Source organism: Populus euphratica, unplaced genomic scaffold (assembly GCF_000495115.2).
Source record: "Populus euphratica unplaced genomic scaffold, PopEup_1.0 scaffold228.1, whole genome shotgun sequence".
Lineage (NCBI taxonomy): Eukaryota > Viridiplantae > Streptophyta > Magnoliopsida > Malpighiales > Salicaceae > Populus > Populus euphratica.
The window spans coordinates 176,118-203,264 of record NW_011500111.1 but is presented as its reverse complement, the minus strand read 5'-3'; the positions used below and the strand labels follow the sequence as shown (position 1 = coordinate 203,264).

The window sequence follows — 27,147 nt, the reverse complement described above, 5'->3', positions numbered from 1 at the left end:
GAAAGAGTGAAATTTCTTTGTTGGGTGCACATTGGTGCCCAATGGATACTATCAAAATGGTATCCACACTGCACAGAACAACATGCGCACACAGAGGCATATGAGATGTACTTGTGTCTGTGCAATGCGTGTGTAAATTTACGTGGAGAGACTTATTTCAAAAACAAATAAAAAGAGTGTGCTATGTGCAATCACACTTGTATGAACATGTGCATCATGAGTGTTTGTATATATGTAATTGATGGGCTACCATAAACTGGGTATGCAAGCCATAGGAATTGTGTATGTTTCGACAGACGATGGTTTTCTTTTTCTTTTCTTTTTTGTTGCTGTCCTCACATTCTTCTTGTCAACCAAGCTTGAACTTTGTTTCAGAGTGGGAGAAGACCTTACAATTTATTGCCATCATTGGCCTCAGTCAGGTATACTTTTATTTGTTATAGTGCTCTGGTTAATGTTTCTTTCACACACACATAGATGTCGATTGCTGAGCTGATAATGGTTAAAACAAAATTCACACATTCTGATATTGTGCTAGTACTCAGATCCTTTGATGTATTCTGTAAAAATAGCATGTATACGACCATTAAACGAGATTCCCTTTGTCTATTTTGCATGTGTCCTAGGGAAAGGTTTATGTCATTGATAAATTTAGTTAAGTGAACCTTGAGTTTTTCTAATTTTTGGATTCTCACACTCCGCCAGACTATTTATCAGCGGGTTGCTTCTTACAATGACCCTGAAGATTTTAAGGAAGATGTGAGGTATAACCTACTCCGGAAATCTTTTGTCCTTAATGTATTTATGGTGTAATTGGCACAATTTTGTAAGTCATAATGGAACCAGCTCTGAAATCAAGTCTATGTTTATTAATGCGCAATGAATTATATAAGACGCACCTAGTAGATAGATAGGTGTCATATGTTAGCACAACATTAACAAAATGAACCTTGGTGTTTGCACAGTAAAGGGCACGGAAAAATTTATATATGGCAAATCTCTTCTGTGTCTAAATGTTCTTTCAACACTAGGTTCTTGACCATGTTCTGATCATGTCAGAAGCCTGAGTCATGTTGATAAGCAAACTGCCTATGACATTATCAAGGTTCATATTTCCTAACCTCCACCAGACGTTTAGAAGTTGTTTAATCATTTTCAAAGTTAGATTCTTTTCAGTAGTTGGATCATGTTTAATCAAGTTTTTGGATTGTTAAGATTTTTGATTAACTGGGATCTCAAATGCTTCTTTGAAGGTGTTTGCAATTAGTTTCTTTTCAGTAGTTGGATCATGTTTAACCAAGTTTTTGGATTGTTGTAATCTTGATTAACTAGGATTTCAAACGCTTCTTTAAAGGCGTTTGCTCTCTCCCGTTAGACTTGGAGTCCAGGAATTTTCATGGGCAGCAAGAAAACTGGAAAACAACCGCATTGGTTTACCTGCATCACCTTCATCTTCAGATGTTGAAAGCCGGGTGCTGCAAGCTGCTGCAAAGCATGAATCCCAACCATCTGAAACTGAAGTTCCGAATCCATCACCTGAATCAGTGACTCCATTAAGGCCATATTTGTTTTCTGAAAAATTATTTTTCAAACTTTCCCGTGTTTATTTGTCATTAAAAAAGTTGGTTAACGGAAAACACTTTCCGGTCAACGAAAAATATTTTCAAGTCAAAAAAAATTTGGCTTGGTTTTCAGGAAAATGTTTTTTTTTTTTTTTGCTATGTTTGTTTTCTAGAAAGTGGTTTTTGGAAATCACTTTTCAAACTTTCTTGTGTTTGTTTGTCGTTAGAAAAGTTGGTCAACAGAAAACACTTTCTAGTTAAAGGAAAATATAGTTTGATTTTCAGGAAAGTGTTTTTTTGAAAAATTTAGACAGAGAACACTTCTTGGAAGTTGTGAAAAATTTAGAAATGTTATTATTTGCTGATCATATCAAATTTGATCCTTAAACTTTTAATTGTTATATATATTGATTATATCAAATTTTATCCTCAAACTTTTAATTGCTATATATATATATATATATTTGAATCTTTATTTTTCAATTTCATCTCTTAAAATTTAATTTTTATATTAACTTTTGTCCTTATTTTTATAATTGCTATTTGCTTTTTCCTTATCATTTTTTCATTAAATTTTTTTATTTATCAAATTTGGTTCTCATTTTTTTTATTGTTACTTATTTTATTTGAAATAATTTATGAAATGTTGATTATTATTATTTTAATTTCTTCATCTTTTATTTTTTTAATTTTTTAGATTTGATCTCTATTATTTAGATTATTATTTATTTTATTTGATATAATTTATAAAATTATATTTTTTTTAATTTTATTCTCATTCAACTATTTAATTTGTAAGATTTATTCCTTATTATTTTAATAAACTTGAGAAAAATAAAATATTAATAAGTTATTTTTAGCTCATTTTTCATGACATAACAACACATTAGAAATTATTTTTTAACTTATTTTTATTACATTATTAAATATTAAAAAATAATTTATTTTTTTCTTAAAAATTATTTTCTAGTAAATAAATAGAATGTAAATAAAAAAAAATAGTGATCGAGGCGGCATTTATTGGAGTGTGGGGTGTATAATTATGGAGGCGGCATTAAATCTAAGAAGGTCACTTGGCTAAATCTAGGAAGAGGTCTAGGTTGTGGCTAGTAATCAATCTGGTAGATACACTTGTAACTTTCAGAGGCCTTAAATTTTGTCAAGAGATTCTATGGATCCAGTTTTATAGCGAGGTTGGTTAGCTGTTAAGGTCCCCAATTCGGTTCAAAAATTTTTGTTACTTTTTATTTATATTTTTATATTTCTTAGTTTTAAGTTTATTTATTTATTTAAAGAGTTATAATATATGCAATAACAGAATCTTGACTACTTACTGTTTTTCTTTTGTTGTTAGTATTCATTAGTTAGATGGTTGTTACAGTTAGTTGAGGAATTAGTTGAATAGCAGAGAGTTCGTTCGTTAGTCAGTTGCAAGGGAATAACAATATTTATTTACAGCTATCTTGAAAACCAAGTAATAATTGAAGATCAATTTGCAGCAACTACATAACTCTCTCTCCCTTTCAATCTCTTTTATTTCTCCCTCAATTTATTTTCTTCTGAACAGTCATAAATAAATGTAGCTGTCCGTGTCCGCCCGTAGATTTTCATCAAAGTGCAGATACACCCCACAGCTTTTCAACTCGAAAGGCCTTCTGCTCTCATGATCCTCCATCCTTCCCCAGTAGAATTTAAAAGTAACTTCATTGCCGGAATATTTACGTAAATGCTTTACCAATTCGACCTCGTAGCGTAGAACCATGTGATCTGAGTCACATGCCCTCAAGTAACGTGATAGAAGGCTTCTCTGGGAATCTAAGACGACTTCATCATCACCATCATGCTCACTGTTTTTACTCTTAACATGGTAATCAAGATATAAATTATCATTAACATCATCGACTTCATAAGGCATGTCCTGGGAGGGAGTAGAAAGATAAGGCAGAAAGCAATTCCCTTGAGCTGAAGACAATTTGAGGGCAACTGTATGGTGAGTGAAGATCCAATTCCTTTGTCACCGAACCATTCTTGAATTTCACTCCCCGGTAGAACCATTTGAATTATGCCATGTGGGATCTCCTCTCCGGACTGTAACACAAGAGTCACATTTCGAAAATGTGATGAAGCAAGCAAGAGAGAGAGAAGAAAGAAAGACAAGGGGGTTTAGAGAGATACCTGAATTTTCAAATGCATTGCTGCTACCAGCGGTTTCTGATCCAATTTGAAGCAATTTGTGAAATCCCTTTGAAACCCTAATGTCAGCGAAGAGGGAAGCTCAGGTAACGCTTTAATAGCCGTTCCATGGAAAGTCAGATGTTGCAAACATACCATATCTTTTATTGACAAGGGTAGCTCTTTGATAGGCGTTCCATGCAAATACTGATATTGCAAACGTACCATATCTTTGATTGACAAGGGTAGCTCTTTAATAGGCGTTCCATCTAAAAATAGAAACCTCAAAGATAACATATGCTTAAATGATGACGAGGGTATCTCTTTAATGCCTGTTTTACTCAAGTCAAGAATACCCAAAGATTTCATTGGCACTGTGATTTCTAGGAAGCTCTCAAGTTTTGCGCAACCACTCATATCCAAATCACGGAGTCTTGTGAGAAACTGGATTGATGAGGGCACCTCTTTAATAGCAGTTACCCTTAGATTTAATTCTACTATATCCTCTAAATTCTGCGGAAACTTGGTCATCTTTGAGCAACCATTTACATAAAGATATTCCAACGTGCCAGCAACTGATTGTAGAACTTCTTTTATTAAAGTTCGTTTCAACTCTAACCGTACCATATTTTGTGAAATCGTTGGACACGTGGTCACATCTAGGCACCGCCATATAGTCAGTTTTCTGAGAACCTGTGAATAAAGCATTGGAAAACTTCTAAGATTATAGCTAAATTCGAGATAAATTTCTGCCAGCTTGTCAAGATATTGAAGAGATGACGGAACCTCGGTTAAACTTGGACACTTCGCAAGTCTTAAGCACTGTAAATTTTTTGCCATTGATAGATCTAGTAATTCCGTCAAATATGGAGAGTCAGATAGGTCAATTCTTCTTAAATTTCCAACATCCTGTCAACAGAAATAGGCATAATTAGAAAGTTAGCACCTCCAACTTCATATTTCTGATCATAAATCTGTAGCAATTAAATCATACCTTTACTCCTGTCCTAAGTTTTTCAAGCTTGCTTTTGCGTAGGTGAAGCTCGACAAGGTGTTCAGCACGAACATATGGCGGCAAGGAATTCGAAGGAAATTTATGCCATCGCAGATATCTCAGCTCATTACGAAGATGTTCGAGGCCAGTAGGAGGAAGGTGCATCTTATATTCTTGGGAGGAACCATCGCGATCCATTCGTGACCCGGTCGACCCGGGCGAGACCCAGCATACATGTGTGTGTATTAACTTCACTAATAGCAAAAGCAAAGAAGTAAAGAACCATGTATTCTGCCCTAATGTCTTTCTTTAAAGTTTGAAAAACCAAGAGATCTGGTATCTCAGCCTCTCAGGAACGTAATCCAAGTGATCTTTTACTATATCGGTCGAGTAGAAGAAGAAAGCCAAAGCCGTTCAGTGGTGAATCGGTAGATCAGAGATGCCCTCTTCTGGTCTCATCCAGCGTCTACAAGCGGAGAATTAGTTATAGCGTAGGCGTGCAAAAGAGGAAGAGTGCCCGCTAGAATCTTCTTTCACATCTATCTTTCCTAAGATTTTCAAGCCAAGGTAAGAACCATCTATTCTTTTAATTTTAAATGATGTCTAGTTCAGGTCATTTAAATCTTTCTTGCCCCTGCAATTTTCAAGACCCTGCCCGGTAGATAGGACAACTGTGAATTCACGGAACAACTTGGTTTCTTCATTAGTCATTAAACTTGGTTTTGTGAATTGAGAATCTACTAACTCGTTTTATTTTTTCATATTAAACAATTGAGAATATGATAAGTGTGGAAGATGATTGTAACTTCAATTTGAAAATGGAGAATTATATAATACATTGCATAAGATCTGTTATCAGTTAATTGTGTTTTTCGAAAGATGGGTTTATTGGCTCCTGTGATTTTTGATAAAGTTGGTTCTTGATCTTGCCTCTAAGCCCACCGAAAGTTTCATCAATAAGTTTCATCACAGAGAGGGAGAGCTACATCCTGCGTTTTCTCGAGATTTCTGCGAGGTTTTCTTTCGAATAAGCAAGAAGGTGCACGGTATATTTTTTATAATATAATAATGCTACAATTACGCTCGCAGAATGCATCTCAATTTGGTTGAATGCTGATACGAACCCATGAAAAAGAATCGGTTCTCTTAGTGTTTGATGGTTAATTATTGCTGGAGACAAACAAGTTTTCGTAATTTGGTTAGTAAATAGAAATCAAAGATCCAAAACATGGCCGTGTGTGTGTGTGTATATTTATTTATTTATTTATTTGTTTATTTGTAGAAATAGAAAACCAAACTTACAAGTGAATTAAGGTGGAGAAGACCATAAGGACAGTCATTCATAATTTGTATAGTAAACTGAATCCTTCCTTCAGTTTACTATTAGTGTATTTGGATTGAATTGCTTTTTTACTCTCTTATCTATAGTATTCTGCATGTGCAAGAATAAATGCGCACATGATTCATTAGTTAGATGGATGGTTGTTACAGTTAGTTGAGGAATTAGTTGAATAACAGAGAGTTAGTTCGTTAGTCAGTTGCAAGGGAATAACAATATTTATTTACAGCTATCTTGAAAACCAAGCAATAATTGAAGATCAATTTGCAGTAATTACAGAACTCTCTCTCCCTTTCTATTTCTTTTATATCTACCAAAATTTTCTTTTGTAACCTTTGTCCGCCGGTGGATTTTCATCAAAGTGCAGATACACCCCACAACTTTTCGACTCGACATTAGGCCTTTGGATCCACCTTTGGATCGTATGACCTCTCTCCAGCTCTTTGTAGTTCACTTCTTCGTGGTAGAATTTAAATGTAACTTCATTGCCAGAATTTTTACGCAAATCATTTACCAAAAGGAGATCGTACAGTAGAACCATGTGATCTGAGTCCCATGTCTTCAAGTCAGATGACAGAGCATGGCCTTTCTTGGAAGCGAAGACGACTTCATCATCACCATCATGCTCACCGTTTTTACTCTTAACATGAACATATACGCGAACATAAGAACGATCATCGAAATCACAGGAGGAAAGAGGGAATAGAAAGACAAGGCAGAAAGCAATTCCCTTGAGCTGATGACAATTTGAGGGCAACTGTATGGTAACTGAAGATCCAATTCCTTTGTCACCGAACCATTCTGGAATTTCACTCCCCGGTAGAACCATTTGAATTATGCCATGTGGGATCTCCTCTCCGGACTGTAACACAAGAGTCACATTTCGAAAATGTGATGAAGCAAGCAAGAGAGAGAGAAGAAAGAAAGACAAGGGGGTTAAGAGAGATACCTGAATTTTCAAATGCATTGCTGCTGCCAGCGGTTTCTGATCCAATTTGAAGCAATTTGTAAAATCCCATGCATTGCCATAGTCGTTGTTATTGCTGATTGGTGTCACGGTTTCTAGTGATGCACAGTCACGTGTATTTAGATAACAAAGCGAAGTGGGGAGCTCAAGTAACGCTTTAATAGGCGTTCCATCTAAATGCAGAGACCTCAAAGATATCATATGCTTAAATGATATCGAAGGTATCTCTTTAATGCCTGTTTCACTCAACCTAAGACTATGCAAAGATTTTATAGGCACTGTGATTTCTGGGAAGCTCTCAAGTTCTGAGCAACCACTCATATCCAACTTTTCGAGTACTGTGAGAAACTGGATCGAAGGTATCTCTTTCATGCCTGTTTTACTCAACCTAAGACTCTTCAAAGATTTCATAGGCACTGTGATTTCTGGGAAGCTCTCAAGTTCTGAACAACCACTCATATCCAACTCTCCGAGTCTTGTGAGAAACTGGATTGATGAGGGTAGCTCTTTAAGTGGCGTTCCATCTAAATATAGAACCCTCAAAGATATCATATGCTTAAATGATATCGAAGGTATCTCTTTAATGCCTGTTTTACTCAACCTAAGACTCTGCAAAGATTCCATAGGCACTGTGATTTCTGGGAAGCTCTCAAGTTCTGAGCAACCCCTCATATCCAACTTTTCGAGTCTTGTGAGAAACTGGATTGACGAGGGCACCTCTTTAAGTGGCGTTCCATCTAAATGTAGAACCCTCAAAGATATCATATGCTTAAATGATATCGAAGGTATCTCTTTAATGCCTGATCTACTCAAAAAAAGCATCTCCAAAGATTCCATAGGCACTGTGATTTCTGGGAAGCTCTCAAGTTCTGAGCAACCCCTCATATCCAACTTTTCGAGTCTTGTGAGAAACTGGATTGACGAGGGCACCTCTTTAAGTGGCGTTCCATCTAAATGTAGAACCCTCAAAGATATCATATGCTTAAATGATATCGAAGGTATCTCTTTAATGCCTGATCTACTCAAAAAAAGCATCTCCAAAGATTCCATAGGCACTGTGATTTCTGGGAAGCTCTCAAGTTCTGAGTAATCACTCATTTGCAAAGCGGGGAGTCTTGTGAGAAACTGGATTGATGAGGGCATCTCTTTAATAGCAGTTCCGCGTAGTCTTAATTGTCTTATAACCCCTGAAATCTCTGGAAACTTGGTCATCTCTGAGCAATTACGTAGATCAAGGACTTCCAACTTGCGAGCAACTGATTGTGGAACTTCTTTGATTGAAGTGCCCGACAAACGTAAGATTTTCATATTTTGTGAAATCGTTGGACACGTGGTCAAATATGGGCAATGACACATATTAAAGAATCTGAGAACCTTTGAATAAAGCATTGGAAAACTCCTAATATTACGGCAAAATTCGACATCAAGTTCTTCCAGCTTGTCAAGATATTGAAGAGACGACGGAACCTCGGTTAAACTATGACAGGCGTTGAGTTGTAAGCACTCTAAATTTTTGGCCTTTGATAGATCTGGCAGTTCCGTCAAATCATCAGAGGCAGATAGGTCAATTTTTCTTAAATTTCCAACATCCTGTCAACGGAAAAAGGCATAATTAGAAAGGTAGCACCTCCAACTTCATATTTCTGATCATAAATCTGTAGCAATTAAATCATACCTTTACTCCTGTCCATAGTTTTACAAGCTTGCTTCTGCGTAGTTGAAGCTCGACCAGGTGTTCAGCACGAAAAGATGGCGGCAAGGATTTCAAAGGGAATCCATCCCATCGCAGATATCTCAGCTCATGAGGAAGATGTTCGAGGCCAGTAGGAGGAAGGTGCACTTTATCTTTTCGGAAGGAACCCCCTAGGTATACTTCATATCTTCCGGAGGAAGCAACGTGATAGAAATCGAGAAATCTAAGACCATACATCGTTGCGAAGGCATTAGATTTCAACTGTATATCTCTCGATAACTCAGACATGTCCAAAGATATGCCTTTAATTTTTTGAGTTCCCTGTTAAACAAGAACAAAGAATAAACAAACAGTAATACAACCTGCTCCAACACATCAACTTTTGAGCAAATACATGAACGACAGTTAATGGCTGTAGATCTAACCTTATTTTCCTCCAATACTTGAACGACATCAGGAGGATGACATAACCTGCTACGTTCGCCAGGAAAATCAGATTCTGCACGCACAATGTTAAATGCCATTTCTCGTAGTAAATCATGCATTTCTAGCCTTGGATAAAAATCATTAGAAGTTATGAGACACTTATCAATGAGCGTGCTTATATCGAACGTCACAGACCGACCATATAAGCGATCTAATATTCCTGTTGCTTCGTCTTGCCCCCGTCCGATGAAGAAATGTGCTATGTCAAGAAATATGGATTGTTGCTCTGAATCCAACCCTTCGTAACTAATTATCAACGCCTTTTTGATTTGAGGGTCCTGAGCTAGTTTATTCAATGCACTGCGCCATTCTTTGATGCTTTTACCATAGAGAGAGGAACCCAAAACTTTAAGAGCCAACGGATTGCCTTGTACATGCCATGCAATCTGTTTTATCAAGTCTCTTTGATCAATTGTGGGGATGCAATTCTTCAAGGCTTTTGAGCTAAAGAGTTGAATAGCGTCTTCATAGTTCAACCCCCCAACCTTGTATGTTTCGTCTACTACGTTACTAAGCACTTGCTTGTCCCTACTTGTTATGAGAACTTTACTGCCCGGGCCAAATGAACTGTTTCGTCCATCAAGCAAATCTCTCCATTCTTCCAAAGCCGTTGAATTATACACATCATCCAGAACAATAAAAACCTTTATGCGACGAAGTCTCTCCCACACAAAAGAATCTCGAAAACTCAAGAATCCCATAGTGTTCAGAGTTTCTTGGCCAAGCAGCCATGAGAGAAAGCTTCTTCGCAAATCAGATTGCTGCCTAAAGTTTGCAAAAAAGATTCCTTCAAATCGAGAACGAACCTTGCTGCAAACAGCTTCAGCAATCGTTGTTTTACCGATACCACCCATTCCCCATATGCCTACAATGAGAACATCTGGAGATTCCATATTTAACAAAGACTCAACTTTGCTAACACGAACATCAATTCCAAATAGACCCGTCGTAGTGTGACTTGAAGACATGACATGCAATTTTTCCAAAACATCTCCAACGATTTTCTCAATAAATTCAGACTCCAGCCTGACAAACAAGAAGAACACACATAATTGTGAGTCAAAATGGACCGGACAAGAAGAAACATATAAACATACCCGCTCCTTAGTAGCAGGCACGCATGGGTAATTGAGCATCATTACTGGCAATGGATAGGGCTAATGTAGCACATGAATCGATGATAACATTGAGTTCAGTGATATGTAAAAATACATGACATTCTATATTAATCAAGCGTTGAAAACTGGAAAGTACATGTAATCGGTGTTTATCTAAGAAAATCAATTAAATGCAAATGCATAAGATGTTTTCTCATACCATCCTTTTCACCTCAAATAAATAGAATATTATTTAACGACAAAAGAAAACATTATCTGTCCTGTAAAATTTACCGTGAGGATCAAAAAAATATTTTTCAAAAATATATTATTTTTAATATAAATACATCAAAATAATCTTAAAAGAGTAAAAATAATTAAAAAAAAACATTTTGAAACATAAAAACAAACAACCACTTAATACCAATACAAGCCTTAATATTTATACAAGCGTTTCGCTACAAATAACTTAAAAAAAATTATTTTTAATATAAATATATTAAAATAATTTAAAATTAAAAAATTAAAGTTTTTACAAAACATTTTAAAATACAAAAACAAGCAACCACTTAATATATAACTATACAAACATTTTACATTAAATAACAGTTTTTTATTTTTTAAAATATTTTTTAATATAAACACAAATAATATGAAAACACTAAAATAAAATTAATTTTTTTAAAAACCATTTTAAAACACAAAACAATCAACCACATAATATCTATATATACAAGTGCTTCGCTACAACGTTTTCAAAATCAAATAAAATAAATATGGATTCACAGAGCTCATCATTCTCAATAATTTTAAATTAAACTTCAAATCCTCCATAAATGAACGAAAATTTTCTCATGGGATATATTTCAAGAGCTTACTCAGAATTCCCTAAGCTCCATCCAGATAGATTGGCTGCATCCGTCAAAGCGTCTCTGAAGCTCTGCACTTCTTCCAACGTCAGAGCTTTATTCCCTGTAAGTCTAGCAAATGCATCCCCAAACCTCCCTATTTGATTTCTTACATGGGATGGATCCACCTTGTAGAATACGGGAATAACTATCTGTCCATTATTTTTTCTACGTTCAAAAATCTTTGCAAGCTCCTCCAAGCACCGTTTGGAAGATGCATAGTTTTCAGAAAAAACAATCACAGAAAGCTTGGCCTCTTCAATTGTTCTCAGAAGTGATTCCGGAATCTCATCTCCTCTCGCATGCTGATCATCCACGAAAGTTAGGATTTGTTTCCGTTTCAAAGCAGCATGGAGGTGGCTGGTAAAACCAACACGAGTTTCTTCTCCTCTGAAACTAAGGACGACATCATATTTAATTCCTTGTGGCTGGGCGGTGGTTAAGGTGGAAGGAGTAGATGGCGATGGAGATATATGACGGTTTCGTTTGATGAATCTCAAGATATAAGCAAACATTTCGAAGAGACAAGAGTAGGACTCTGGTGGTAAGGTAGGTTTGGAGGGAGAGAGCGGAAGTAACTCAAGGAAAAAAGATGAGGCTGATTTTGAGTATCAGTAGGCTTTAAGCGTTTAAGACCCTGCCTTAGGCATATGTATAATTTATAGGCATCAAATCCAAGTGTTTTCTTAGGCTTTGCGGAAGTAACCATTTGTTGATTTCCTGGAAATTCCCCATCCCCCGTCCCTTCCTCTCTCCTTCAAGACGACTTCGTTTTCTTCCCAATAAATTTATTAAAATATTGTTTATTGACGGGGACGACGACTCGACCTTAAGTGCGCTTCCTGGCGAGTGCTTGGGCAGCGTGTTCGGGAAGCTGGGTTTGGAAATTACGTGTTTCTCGTCAACACTGCTATGACTCTTGATAACGACAGCTGGTGATTATATATATATATATAAGGAAAAAGGAAACACGTAATTTCAAGGAGGACTTATAATTACTTCTTCTTTTTACATGCTTCCTTCCAGCTCATTAATACACACACTCTATTCAATGAAAAAGGCATCTGCCGATTTATTTGGATAGATTGTGATTTTGCAAAATCACATATATATATATATATTAAAATCGAGATGTAAATAGCAGATTTTTTTAAAACTATGTTGTTTTCTAAAAAAAAAAATAAACCATATTATTTCTCTAACTGTATCATTTTATTTTAGTAATATAATAAGTGATATCATTTCTTCCTAATTAAATCATAATAACCATTATAATATAATGTGGAGTCAATAAATTCCTCTATACGTGTTAACACTTGACCGAAGACTTGATGTCTTAACAAATCCAAAAAAAAAAAAAAAACGGGAAGCCTTTTATATGTATTAAATTTGGATTTGGATTTTTTGATTTTAAATTAGTTTTTTATTTTTATACCATTTTGGTGTTAATATTAAAAATTAATTTTAAAAAATAAAAAATATTATTTTAATATATATATATACATACATACATATATATATATATATCAAACAGGTTGTGTAATAAGTTCTTCTCAATCAAATTATCATAACTATTATAATATAATGTGAAGGCAAAAATATCCTAATTTGTACAAGTACTTGGACCCAAGATATGTAGAAGGGTGTTTATGAGTGTTGCAACAATTTTTTAAAGAGTTTTTTTTATTGAAAATACTTTTAAATATTTTTTTTATTTTTAATAAATTATTTTTTATATCAATATATTAAAAAACCAAAAAAATAAAAAATTTTAAATTTTAAATAAAAAATAAAATTAATTAAATTATTATTTATAGGCAAAGACAAATAGTGCATCAAACAAAGACCGAATACGTAATTTCCATAAAAATTATAAAAGAATTTGAAGTACAAATTAATCAACTAAAGACTGACGTGAGTTAGAAGTGTTTCGTGTTTAAAGAAAATATATAATTAAAAAATTAAAGAGAAAATAACATAACATCCATGCTAATAACAACTAATAGTTATTGTTTTTTTTAATATATTAAAATAATATTTTTATATTTTAAAAAATATTATATTTTTAATTTCAATACATCAAAATAATTAAAAAAACTAAAAAAATAAATTTCAAATAAAAATTTATAAATACTAAGATAAAAACAGACAGTGACTAAAATGCCCTTTCCTGCCGCATCACTTTGTAGATGGGAAACTTCCACGAAGACCGACAACGTGCAACCTCTGTGAATATTGCTCGGTCTAGTATGATAGGTTGTGCATCTTTTTAGATGCCTTTTCCTTTTTACTTTTTTATCGGCAGATGCCTTTTCCCTTGAATAGATTGTGTGTGTTCATGTGCTGGAAGGAAGCATGTAAAAAGAAGAAGTAATTATAAGCCATATCGATGGGGACGACGACTTGACCTCAAGGCAAATCTGGAAAAAGAAGAGGATTGGCCCAGATCTGGCTTGAGGTCAAGTCGTCGTCCCCATCGATATGGCTATTATTGCCCGAGCATCAAGAAGCGGATTGGCCCCTGCTTTGGCAACTTGATAGAATGTTTTTGAATTTTGACCCATTTTCATGATGTGAGCTTGCATCTCATTTCTGGGCTCCATCCAACCTTATGCGGAAAAATGAAAGAGGAAAGAAATACACTTTCTTAAAACCTTGATCCAGTGACCTTAGTTTGGACTAGATTTAAATTAAAATAGATGAAAATTAACCTACAAAACTACTAAAACTAAGAACTACGAACATATTTTTGAGCCTTTAATTGATGACAGAATGAACTATGAACAATCATTGCTATCAATGGTCATATAAAACTACATATACATCAGAAAATAAAATTACAAATGCATTATCCCCCAAGTCTTGAGTAACAAAGTTATCTACACATACCATGCATTGATGATATGAGAACCTGAAATAAACCCAATAAGCCTTCAAAGTCCAGGTCTTTAAAATTAGAAAGAAAAAAAATCTTCTGTGAACTGAGCATATGAAAATAATAAGAGAAGTAGAGGGAACCTGCTAAGGGGTCGTAGAAACCAACGCCTTGAAGGTGTTTGCCATCTCTTGGAGTATGGCTATCAGCAGCAACAATTCTGTAAAATGCCCTGTTTTTGCATCCCAATCTTGCTAAACGAATCTTCACCGCCATTTTCTCTATTAAAATAAAAAACTTAGTATTGGGTTGTGACTGATATTATGAGCTTTTTTATTATCATATAGAACCAATGATATAAATTCATGTTTTCTATATTCTATATATTTTTTTCTTTTCCTTTACGTTGCTTTCCTCACATTCTTCTTGCCAACCAAGCTTGAACTTGGTTTCAAAGTGGGAGAAGACCTTATAATTTACAATTTACTGTCATCATTGGCCTCAGTCAGGTATACTCTTATTTGTTATAGTGCTTTGGTCACTGGTTCTTTCACACACACAGATGTTTTCTATATATTTTTTTCTTTTCATTTGCGTTGCTTTCCTCACATTTTTCTTGCCAACCAAGCTTGAACTTGGTTTCAAAGTGGGAGAAGACCTTATAATTTACAATTTACTGCTATAATTGGCCTCAGTCAGGTATACTCTTATTTGTTATAGTGCTTTGGTCAATGGTTCTTTCGCGCACACAGATGTTGATTTCTAAGCTGATAATGTTCAAAACAAATTTCACACTTTTCTGATATTTTGCAAGTACTCAGATCCTTCGATGTATTCCATAAAAATGGCGTGCATTCGACCATTAAGCTAGATCCCCTTTGTCTATTTTGCATGTGTCCTGGGGAAAGTTTTATGTCATTGCTAAATTTAGTTTAGTGAACCTTAAGTTTCTCTAATTATTGGTTTCTCACTCTCCACCAGACTATTTATCGGCGGGTTGCTTCTTACAATGGCCCTGAAGATGTGAGTATATCCTACCCCAGAAGTCTTGTCTTTCATGTATTTATGGTGTAATTGGCACAATTTGGTAAATCATAATGGAAACCAAGTCTATGTTTATCGTTCCGCATCAGTTTTCCAGGAAACTTAAATTCTAGACGAACAATGCTAAATGCCATATCTAGCATGTTATGAGAAGTAGTTATGAGACACTCATCAATGATCGTTCTTCTATCGAAAATCACAGGCCGACAATAAAAGCCATCTCATATTCTTGTAGCTTGGTTTTGTTCAAATTTTCTGAAGAAAAGTGCTATATCAAGAAATATGGATTGTTATTCTTGATCCAACCCATTGTAACTAATTCTTTACACCTTTTCGATTCGAGGGTTTTGAGCTAGTTTATTCAATGCACTGCGCCATTCTACAGTGCTTTTACCATAGAGAGAGGAACCCAAATCTATAAGAGCCAACGGATTGCCTTGTACATGACTTACAATCTTTTCTATCAATTCTCTATGATCAATTGTGGGGTTGCAATTCTTCAAGGCTTTTGAGCTAAAGAGTTTAAGAGATTCTTCATGGTTCAACCCCTCAACCTCGTATGTTTTGTCTACTACATTCTTAAGCACCTGCTTGTCCCTACTTGTTATGATAACTTTACTGCCTCGACCAAATGAACTGTGTCGTCCATCAAGCAAATTTGTCCATCCTTCCAAAGGCATTGAATCATCCACATCATCAAGAACAATAAAAACCTTTTTACGACGAAGTCTCTCCCTCACAAAAGAATCTCGAAAACTCAAGAAGCCCATGTTCATGATTTCTTGGCCAAGCAGCTGTGAAAGAAATCTTCTTTGCAAATCAGCCATGGAATCTGTTTCTAATTCTTGCCTAAAGTTTGCAAAAAAGATTCCTTCAAATCGAGAACGAACCTTGTTGCACATAGCTTGAGCAATCGTTGTCTTACCGATACCACCCATTCCCCGTATCCCGACAATGAGAACATCTGGAGATTCCATATTTAACAAGGACTCAACTTTGTTAACACGAACATCAATTCCAAATAGAGCCGTAGTGTGACTTGAAGACATGGCTTGCAATTTGTTCGAAACATCTCCAACGATTTTCTCAATAAATTCAGATTCCAGCCTGACAAACAAGAAGAACACACCTAATTGTTAGTCAAAATGGACCGGACAAGAAGAAACATATAAACATACTCACTCCTTAGTAGCTACATCTATACATAGTAGACAGGTACGAGTAATTGAGTATCATTATTGGCAATGGATAGTGATAATGTAACACATGAATCATAAACCTGGACGAGATTCTCTTACTTGGCCTCTCCAGAGAATGCATTTGAGTTCAGAAATATGCAGCAGCTCCCTACTTATCTCAAGCTACAGTTAATCAATCCTTGAAATTGGAAACTACTGTATATCTAAGAAAATCAATGAAATGCAAATGCATATGTTTTCTCAAATCATCATATCATATAATCATTTCAATTAAAAAAGTTTAAGTTGTTAGGAAAAAACCTCAAAATATATAATTAATATTATTTTTTAATGCATCATGATCTTTTTCACCTCAAATAAATAGACTATTAATGACCCGATTTCAAGTGAAACAATCGAAGAAAACATTGATTGTCCTAATAAAATTTAACATAAGGATTCCTAAGTATCTCCTTTCTGTCTCCTAAAACTTAAGATATGTACAAGTGTTTCGCTAGAATGTTTTCAAAATCAAATAAAATAAATACGGATTCAAAGATCTCATCATTTTCAATAATTTTAAATTAAATTTCAAATACTCAACAAAAGAACGAATATTTTCTCATGGGATATATTTCAAGAGCTTACTCAGAATTCCCTAATAAGGTACATCCAGATAGATTGGCTGCATCCGTCAAAGCGTCTCTGAAGCTTTGCACTTTGTCCATCGTCAAAGCTTTCTTCTTTATAAGTCTAGCAAACGCATCCCCAAACCTCCCTGTTTGATTTCTTACATGGAATGGATCCACCTGGTAGAATACCGGAATAACTATCTGTCCATTATTTTTTCTACACTCAAAAATCTTTGCAAGCTCCTCCAAGCACCATTTGGAAGATGCATAGTTTTCAGAAAAAACAATCACAGAAAGCTTGGCCTCTTCAATTGTTCTCAGAAGTGATGCCGAGATCTCATCTCCTCTCACAAGCTGATAATCTATGAAAGTTAGGATTTGTTTCCGGTTCAAAGCGGCATAGAGGTGGCTGGTAAAATCAAAACGAGTGTCTTCTCCCCTGAAACTAAGGAAGACATCATATTTCATTCCTTGTGGCTGCGCGGTGGTTAAGGTGGAAGGAGTAGATGGTGATGGAGATATATGACGGTTTCGTATGATGAATCTCCAGATATAAACAAACAAAAAGATAGAGAGAAACAACAAAAACACCGCCGTTGTTTTGTGGAGAAACAGTCGAAGAAACAAGAGTAAGACTCCGGTGGCAGGGTAAAAGACGTTGACTTCCTGGAAATTTCTGGTCTTGTTCATTGTTTATATGTGATATGGTAGGAAAGGGCATCAAGCCTTCGACCTAATAAAGACACGCAACAATCAAGTCTTCGACCCCAATAAACCAGTCTTAGCCGGGTTTGGTTAAAATCTGGACTGTAAAACCCATCAAAAACTTCTTTTATGAACCAAAAAATAAAACATCAAATCCACCACACCCTAATTTTCAACAAGTGAAAAATATTGGTTAAACGATCCCAATTGTATAACAACGTGAAAAACATCAAATCAATTAGGAGGAGCAAGAACAAAAGTGAAGGTTGAGAGAGTATAGGCGTTTCCTGAGACTTTTAAGAGCAAAAACATATTTTAAAATAATTTTTAGAATTTATTATTTATAACATATATTTTTTAATCATATAAATTGTTTTTAAAAAAAATTTATATACAATATTAAAATCCTAATTAATTTTTTTAATTTTTTAATTAACTTAAATTAATTTATATAACTTGAGACATTATTTTTAGTCAAATATACCCCTGAATTGGATTCCACAACTATGAGATAGACTGCTACTTAGATTGGCTAGAAACAATTGGACTCTTATGCAGACCCATGAAAAATACTGAAATCATTGCTTTGTCTGTAAAAAGGGTTTAGACAACTTTCTATGTCTTTTAATCAAAATTAAAATTAATAAAAAAACTAACAGCTTAATCATTTATTGTACATTAAAGACACATAATTTGGATTAAAATAATAAAGTAATTATTTTACACCTCTAAAATAAAATTATTTAATTAGTCATTAAAAACAATACAGCCTTTTCATGTGATCTATTATCATTGTCATATTAAATAAAAACAAATCAGTCTTTAAAAATTTTAGAAATAAAATATAATAATTTAAATATCCTCAAAAGTAAAAAATAAATTAAACTAGAATTTATAGATATTTCTATCTTTTAATGTTTTGATAGTATAGTGAAATTACTATATTGTTTTTAAAAGTAAAAAAATTAAAATTAATGTTAATGTTGAGAGTTTTTTTTTGGTTGTATCTTCACCTGGCTTTTTAATTATAATCAATATAAATTAAGGGTAATTTAGTTATAATGATGCCTTAAAATTCATGATTTGTTTTGCTTTTTTTTTTTAGTTTATTCCAATTTTATATATCAAATCACGAGTTAATTGAGTTAATTTGGATTGATTTGATTTATTTTTTTTAGTTTTGCTTTTCATCATTTAGTTTGTTTAAGAGTTGGTTTTTATTATTTTATTTTATTTATTTTATATGAAATTATCTTTGTTTCATAATTAAGTCATAAATTTGACATACTGACTTGAGTTATGATTTTTTATTTTTTTAAATTAATTTTTTTTAGTTTGTACTTCAACATTTAATTTTCTAGTAATTGAACTTTTATTTTATTTAATGAGGTTATCTCGTTCTCTTTTAATTTTTATTTTGTTATCAAATAAAATCATTGATACTTTTTAAGAATATATAAAGGGCATATTTTTATAATATTAGCATATATTCTTTTTTTATATTAGTTTTTAGTGACTTTTTTTTATTGTTGGTTTTTATTTATATTATTAAATTAATTGATATTATTGAAAGCATTCAAATCTATAACTCAAGTCCCAAATTGTTTTATTTTTTATTTTAATACTAATATTGTTTGAGTTTTTTAATTTTAAAAATAATTTGATTTTAATTCGGCTCACTAGTTAGCAGAAGTCATCTATCTAGTTAGCACAAGTAATTTATCTAGTTGGATACTAAATAAGATGCTTGCAATTTATAGCAATGTTGGTTAACAATTTTTTTATCATTTTAATCAAGTAACTTTTTTAATTAACTAAGTTCATAATATTTTTAATGTGGTCTTTTTTCACTATTTCAATCTTTTTCTATTTATATTGTAATCATACAATATTCATTAATCTCATTAAAATAATAAATATTTTAATTATATTAATAATTTATTTATTGGTTTAAATTAATTATAAAATCTTTTTCAGTCTTTATATAGATTACTGAACATGAACTAAACTAGTTTTTCTTAAAATAACTTATTTTAGTTTTTTTACATGCATATATTTTAATTTAAAATATTTTCATCTATAAAAAATAATCTTATTTTTTAGGGTACTTTTAATAATAAAAAAACCATATTTGAAAATGAAAAATTCATTAAATTTCTTGATTGGAATAGTAAAAAAGAAGAAGGTATATCTAAATAAATAAATAAATAAGATTATAGTGTATTCATTTGATTGACATAAAATAAAAGTTAAAGTACCCATATTGATTTAAAGGAAAATAAGGCATCATTAAATAACAGGAAAATTGACCCAAAAAGAAAACAACAAAGTTCATATGCTTGATTAAGAAAAGGTGTAAAGTTGAAGAATTAATACTGCAATCATCTAATTGCTAATGACACAACAATCAGCAATGAATATTTTCTCAAGTACAAGGACAGGAACATCATGACGCAGATGTTCCAGATTCTCACGCGTTTGAAATCTATGAAGCCCTTTTAACAGTTAATCTGCATTACAGGAAAGTGAGCTCAGAATAGGAAAAAGATGTGAATTTAAGAGGATGCGCAGCCTATCATGCTAGACTGAGCAATATTAAGCTGTACAACAGGATGATCATCTCATAGCCTTGTCTTAACAGGTGGTTGGACATAAGCATAAAGAACAAATACAATGAACACAAGCATGAATTAAGAGAATTTAAACTTGAATTCATTCAACAACCTGGAAAGGAAATTTACCTCTCCACCCATTCAGTGCTGGACCAAGCATACAGGTACAAAACAGAAGAAACATAAAAGCAACAGAAATGGTAACTTTTACAGGGTAATTGACTTCTCTGGATTCGAGGTCTCACCAGCTGGTCCCTTTTTCTGCCCCATAACAACCATCGGCGGTGGCGATATTAAACCAGCTCTCATAAGAATGCCACGCACCGTGTCTGTAGGCTGAGCACCGACAGATAACCAATACCTGCGGAAGCAAGTAGAAAACCAAAATCAACTAAACAAGATGAAAGACATTGTGCCAACCCATTTAATCAAACAGGCAAATAGAAGCAGCCATACAAGAGCTTCGTGCAAACTAAAGATTGATCCATCAGTTTTCTCCTCCTTTAATTCAAAGTTGGCAAAAGTGAACAGATAACTCTCTCATTGTGAAGTTATCTCCTGCCTAAAATAGATGTTTAGCAATTAAGAATCAAAAGCTAAACATGTTTATCTTGCTAAACCTCTAGCATTACCCACGACACCTTAAACGGCAATCTCCAAGTTAAACTTAAATACTTGGATAATTTTTTATTACTCCAAAAACCAGAAACACAAACACAACAAAAACAAGGAGTGAAAGCATATAACTTATAGAAGTAATACAGCATAAATTGAACGTGATAAGAAAAATAAAAAAACTTGCTTCACAAGGTAATACAGCATTCATAATTGACTTATAGTAATACATCAAGCGACTGCAAAAGCTAAGCTAACTAATCAACATATATATCTTCCCCAAACAGCAAAGCTAAAAATTAAGCATGATTAGTGCTTCAGTGACGAAAGGGAACGAACTTTGTTTCGTTTCCGGGTTTATGGATTGGATTCAGTCAGCATTACAACATAATCAAAAGGAAGGAGTGAAGCTTTGGTTACCGGAATACAGACTAAATACAGTTATTTCACTTGATGATACGTAGGCAATAGTATTAGTCCTATCGATAATGTTAGCCTAAACCCAAAAATTTCAAACTAAAAATTATTTTTCCCTATACTTGATGACCTTTGTGCTTTAAAAACATATTTTTGAGACTTTAACTGCTGACAGAATAAACTATGAACAATCAGTGCTACCAGTGGTCATATTAAACTACATATACATAAGAAAATAAAATTACAAATGCATTACCCCACAAAGTTAATCATTCATAATTCGTATAGTAAACTGAATCCTTCTCAAAACTACTTGCTTCAAATCCTCATCATAAATGTGTTACAAATTGCAGTTTAAGGTCAAAGTTAGTTATAGAGAAGGATTGCAACCGCAGCAAGTTAGTAGTACCAGAAGAAGCAGCTAGTACAGGAATCTTGAAAACTACTTGAAGAACAATTTGCAGTAATTGCAGAACTCTCTCTCTCTCCCCCTTTCAATTTCTTCTATTTCTCCCTCAATTTTCTTCTAAACTTTTGTTTGTTAAGGAAGATCCTTAACAAAGTGCCGGCCTGTAGATTTTCATCAAAGTGCAGATATACACCACAGCTTTTCAACTCGCAAGGCTTTCGAATCTCATGACCTACTTTCGTACTCCAGTTGTCCACTTCATGGTAGAATTTAAATGTAACCTCATTGCCAGAATATTTACGGATATGATTTACTAATTCAAGCTCATAGTGTAGAAACATGTGATCTGAGTCACATGTCTTCAAGAAATTGAATATTCTATAGCTTTTCTTGGAAACGAAGACTTCTTCATCATCACCATCATGCTCACCCTTTTTACTCTTAACATGGCAATCAAAATATAAGCGAACTTCAGGATGATCATCGAATTCATAAAGCATCTCATGGGAGGGAAGAGGGAGTAGAAAGACAAGGCAGAAAGCAATTCCCTTGAGCTGATGACAATTTGAGGGCAACTGTATGCTGAGTGAAGATCCAATTCCTTTGTCACTGAACCATTCTGGAATTTCACTCCCCGGTAGAACCATTTGAATTCTGTTATATGGAATCTTATCTCCGGACTGTAACAAAAAAGTCACATTTCGAAAATGTGATGAAGCAAGAAAGAAAAAGAGAAGAAAGAGAGATGGGGTTAAGAGAGATACCTGAATTTTCAAATGCATTGCTGCTATCAGTGGTTTCTGATCCAATTTGAAGCAATTTGCAAAATTCAATCCATCCCATAATCTGCCGATATTGATTTTTAATATCATGGTTTCTAGTGATGCACAGTCATGTGTTGTTAGAGACCTCAGCGAAGGTGGAAGCTCAGGTAAAGCTTTAATATGTGTTCCATGCAAAGCCAGATATCTCAAACATACCATATCTTTGATTGATAAGGGTAGCTCTTCAATAGGTGTTCCATCTAACCCTAGACTTCTTAAAGATATCATATGCTTAAGTGATGAGGGTATCTCTTTAATGCCTGTTTTACTCAAGTTAAGATCCACCAATGATTTCATAGGCACTGTGATTTCTGGGAAGCTCTCAAGTTTTGAGCAACCACTCATATCCAATACGCGGAGTCTTGTGAGAAACTGGATTGATGAGGGCACCTCTTTAATAGCAGTTCCACTTAGATACAATGTTTTTACATCCCCTGAAATCTCTGGAAACTTGGTGATCTTTGAGCAACCATGCAGACCAAGATTTTCCAACTTGCTAGTAATTGATTGTGGAACTTCTTTGATTGAAGTTTCCTCTAAATATAAGCTTTTCATATTTTGTGAAATCGTTGGACACTTGGTCACATCTAGGCACCGACTTATGGAAAGTACTTTGAGAACCTTTGAATCAAGCATTGGAAAACTTCTAAGATTATAGCAAAAATTGAGATCAAGTTCTTCCAGCTTGTCAAGATATTGAAGAGATAACGGAACCTCGGTTAAACTTGGACAGTCTACAAGGTGTAAGGACACCAAATTTCTGGCCTTTGATAGATCTGGCAATTCCATCAAATATGGAGAGTAAGATAGTACAAATTTTCGTAAATTTCCAACATCCTGTCAACAGGAAAAGGCATAACTAGAAAGTTAGCACCTCCAACTACATATTTCTGATCATAAATCTGCAGCAATTAAATCATACCTGTACTCCGGTCCAAAGTTTTTCAACCTTGCTCCTGCTTAAGTTAAGCTCGACAAGATGTTCAGCACAAAAAACATGCGGCAAGGATTTTGAAGGGAATCCATCCCAGTGCAAATATCTCAGCTTATTAGAAAGATATTCAAGGCCAGTAGGAGGAAGTTGCATTTTATCTTTGTTATCTTGGGACAAATGACCAAAAAAGAATTTGATAAATCTAAGACCATCCATCATTGCGAAGGCATCAGATTTCAATTGTATCTGTCTCGATAACCTGGACATGTCCAAAGATATGCCTTCAATTTCTTCAGCTCCCTGTTAAACAAGAATAAAGAATAAACAGACAACCATACAATGTACTCAAAAAATCAACTTTTGAGAAAATATGAAACCTCTCGGTTGGTATGTCAGAGTAGAGAAAAGAAAGATATCTAATGACTTCAGCTTTAACCTTATTTTCCTCCAATACATGAACGATGTCAGTAAGATGACACAACCTGCTGCGTTTGCCAGGAAACTTAGATTCTGCACGAACAATGTTAAATGCCATTTCTTGTAGTAAATCATGTATTTCTAGCATGTTACGAGAAGTAGTTATGAGACCCTTATTAATGAGCATGCTTATATCAAAAATCACAGGCCGGCCATAAAAGCCATCTAATATTCTTGTAGCTTGGTTTTGCTCAAATTTTCTGAAGAAATGTGCTATATCAAGAAATATTGATTGTTGTTCTTGATCCAACCCATTGTAACTAATTCTCAATGCATTTTCGATTCGAGGGTTCTGAGCTAGTTTATTCAATGCACTGTACCATTCTTCTGGGCTTTTACCATAGAGAGAGGAACCCAAAACTATAAGAGCCAACGGATTGCCTTGTACATGACTCGCAATCCTTTTTATCAAGTCTCTATGATCAATTGTGGGGATGCAATTCTTCAAGGCTTTTGAGCTAAAGAGTTGAAGAGCTTCTTCATAGTTCAACCGCTCAACCTTGTATGTTTCATCTACTATATTACTAAGCACTTGCCTGTCCCTACTTGTTATGAGAACTTTACTGCCTCGACCAAATGAACTGTGTCGTCCATGAAGCAATTCTTTCCATTCTTCCAAAGCCATTAAATCATCCACATCATCAAGAACAATAAAAACCATTTTACGACGAAGTCTATCCCTCACAAAAGAATCTCGAAAACTCAAGGAGCCCATTTTCAGAATTTCTTGGCCAAGCAGCTGTGAAAGAAAGCTTCTTTGCAAATCAGCCATGGGACGTGCTTTTAATTCTTGCCTAAAGTTTGCAACAAAGATTCCTTCAAATCGAGAACGAACCTTGTTGCACACAGCTTCAGCAATCGTTGTCTTACCTATACCACCCATTCCCCATATCCCTACAATGAGAACATCTTGAGATTCCATATTTAACAAAGACTCAACTTTGTGAATGCGAGCATCAATTCCAAATAAACCCGTAGTGTGACTTGAAGACATGGCATGCAATTTGTTCAAAACATCTCCAACGATCTTCTCAATAAATTCAGACTCCAGCCTAACAAACAAGAAGAGCACACACATATTTGTTAGTCAGAATGGACCAGACTAGAAGAAACAACAAACATATAAACATACTCACTCCTTAGTAGCTACATCTATACATAGTAGGCACGTATAGGATCTGAATTATATGGTGGGAAAGAAAGGAAGAGCCTCCATCTATATTCTGCTCTTTTATAAGGTGAGCATGTATTCATAAACTGGACAAGATTCTCTTACTGGGCCTCTTGAGAGAATGAATTTGAGTTCAGAAATATGCAGCAGCTCCCTACTTATCTTATGCTACAGCTAATCAATCCTTGAAAAACTACTTGTAATCGGTGTTTATCTAGGAAAATCAATGAAATACAAATGCATAAGATGTTTTCTCATATCATCGTATATAGAATCATCTCAACAAAAAAAAGTCAAGAAGATCTCAAGATATGATTTATATTATTTTCCAACATACCATAATCCTTTTTCACCTCAAATAAATAGACTATTAATGCCCCAATTTCAAGAAAACATTGATTGTCCTGATAAAATTTAATATAAGGATTCCTAAGTATCTGCTTTCTACCTCCTAAAGCTTAAGATCTGTACAAGTGTTTTGCTTTAACGTTTTCAAAATCAAATAAAATAAATATAGATTCAAAGAGCTCATCACTCACAATAATTTTAAATTAAATTTCAAATCCTCAAGAAATGAACGAATATTTTCTTATGGGATATATTTCAAGAGCTTACTCAGACTTCCCTAAGCTCCATCCAGATAGATTGGCTGCATCCGTCAAAGCGTCTCTGAAGCTCTGCTCTTTGTCCATCGTCAAAGCTTTCTTCTTTATAAGTCTAGCAAATGCATCCCCAAACCTCCCTGTTTGATTTCTTACATGGGATGGATCCACCTGGTAGAATACTGGAATAACTATCTGTCCATTATTTTTTCTACGTTCAAAAATCTTTGCAAGCTCCTCCAAGCACCATTTGGAAGATGCATAGTTTTCAGAAAAAACAATCACAGAAAGCTTGGCCTCTTCAATTGTTCTCAGAAGTGATGCCGAAATCTCATCTCCTCTCACAAGCTGATAATCTATGAAAGTTAGGATTTGTTTCCGGTTTAAAGCAGCATAGAGGTGACTGGTAAAATCAGAACGAGTGTCTACTCCTCTGAAACTAAGGAAGACATCATATTTAATTACTTGTGGCTGGGCGGTGGTTAAAGTGGAAGGAGTAGATGGGGATGGAGAAACATGACGGCTTCGTATGATGAATCTCCAGATATAAACAAACAAAAAGATAGAGAGAAACAAGAAAAACATCGCCATTGTTTTGTGAAGAAACAGTCAAAGAAACAAGAGTGAGACTCTGGTGGCAGGGTAAGTCTGTAGGGAGAGAACGGAAGTAACTCAAGGAAAAAAGATGCTGATTTTGAATCAGTAGCTTAGGCACATGTATAATTGTAATAATGGGGGTTTCAAATCCAAATATTTTCTCATGTACAGAGGGTGCACATCGTTGACTTCCTGGAAATTCCCAATAATAGACAAGCAACAATCAAATGCTTTGTTATTTTTTTTCTTTTTTCTTTGATTTATTTGGTGATGTGGAGCCTTGGCCGGATCAGTATCTGTCAAAAACCAGACCAGCAATTGGCCCGGTCAACCTGAAATCTGGATGATCCAGTGAAAGCTGACAAAGTTACCTACACATACCATGCAATGATTATTTGAGAACCTGAAAATAAACCCAATAAGCCTTCAAAGTCCAGGTCTTTAAAATTAGAAAAAAAAAAATCTTCATGTGAACTGAGCATATGAAAATAATAAGAGAAGGGTAAGAAGAAGAGGGAACCTGCAAAGGGGTCATAGAAACCAACAACTTGATGGTGTTTGCCATCTCTTGGAGTATTGCTATCAGCAGCAACAATTCTGTAAAATGCCCTGTTTTTGCATCACAGTCTTGCTAAACGAATCTTCACCGCCCTTTTCTTGGGCTGATCTTCTTCAAGTAAGGAATGGGAGAGTGAATTGCAAAGCGAGGGAGGCAGTGTTCGTGGATATGGGTTTTTATACGGATAAGGAGGATTGGATGGTTTGCGGATATGGGCATTTGTGCTTCTTTCTTGTCAAAACTGTGCCCTTTTTACCACATTGCGCCTAATTGATCCC

The 27,147-nt window shown here is 34.4% G+C and overlaps 3 protein-coding genes, 1 long non-coding RNA gene and 1 pseudogene across 11 annotated transcripts in view; 2 read left to right on the top strand and 3 right to left on the bottom strand.

Moving 5' to 3' along the window:
* Positions 1-2,930, top strand: part of LOC105109789 (uncharacterized) — an 8,655-nt pseudogene extending 5,725 nt beyond the window's left edge.
* LOC105109761 (60S ribosomal protein L5) overlaps positions 1-5,705 on the bottom strand; it is a 21,654-nt gene extending 15,949 nt beyond the window's left edge. Inside the window, exon 1 of the mRNA XM_011004560.1 lies at positions 5,699-5,705. The gene's annotated coding sequence lies outside the window, so the exon portion shown is untranslated. The remainder of the gene's footprint in view (positions 1-5,698) is intronic.
* On the bottom strand, positions 3,003-27,147 carry LOC105109765 (disease resistance protein RPS6-like). 7 transcript variants are annotated; one of them, XM_011004566.1, is made up of 8 exons: positions 26,831-27,143; positions 25,727-26,681; positions 23,900-24,992; positions 23,452-23,763; positions 22,779-23,366; positions 7,409-7,964; positions 7,017-7,270; positions 6,152-6,929 (listed from the first exon to the last, which is right to left on the bottom strand). In XM_011004566.1, the coding sequence occupies exons 2-8, from the start codon at positions 26,302-26,304 to the stop codon at positions 6,378-6,380; spliced, it is 3,933 nt and encodes a 1,310-aa protein (XP_011002868.1). In that variant the 5' UTR covers positions 26,305-26,681; positions 26,831-27,143; the 3' UTR covers positions 6,152-6,377. The 7 variants fall into 7 exon arrangements, with proteins under 7 accessions (XP_011002865.1, XP_011002870.1, XP_011002872.1 ...); XM_011004563.1 differs by adding an exon at positions 3,003-3,244 and having other exon boundaries at positions 6,511-7,964; positions 26,831-27,146; XM_011004568.1 differs by lacking the exons at positions 6,152-6,929; positions 7,017-7,270; positions 7,409-7,964 and adding exons at positions 3,003-3,127; positions 21,829-22,385 and having other exon boundaries at positions 22,470-23,366; positions 26,831-27,145.
* LOC105109764 (putative disease resistance protein At4g11170) lies at positions 4,781-17,656 on the bottom strand. 2 transcript variants are annotated; one of them, XM_011004561.1, is made up of 4 exons: positions 16,964-17,656; positions 9,153-10,239; positions 8,932-9,048; positions 4,781-4,901 (listed from the first exon to the last, which is right to left on the bottom strand). In XM_011004561.1, the coding sequence occupies exons 1-4, from the start codon at positions 17,635-17,637 to the stop codon at positions 4,848-4,850; spliced, it is 1,932 nt and encodes a 643-aa protein (XP_011002863.1). In that variant the 5' UTR covers positions 17,638-17,656; the 3' UTR covers positions 4,781-4,847. The 2 variants fall into 2 exon arrangements, with proteins under 2 accessions (XP_011002863.1, XP_011002864.1); XM_011004562.1 differs by having other exon boundaries at positions 4,811-4,922; positions 8,933-9,048; positions 16,964-17,655.
* On the top strand, positions 16,236-16,474 carry LOC105109763 (uncharacterized). The gene is made up of 2 exons (XR_839322.1): positions 16,236-16,311; positions 16,342-16,474. It is a non-coding gene; the product is annotated as an uncharacterized LOC105109763 (long non-coding RNA).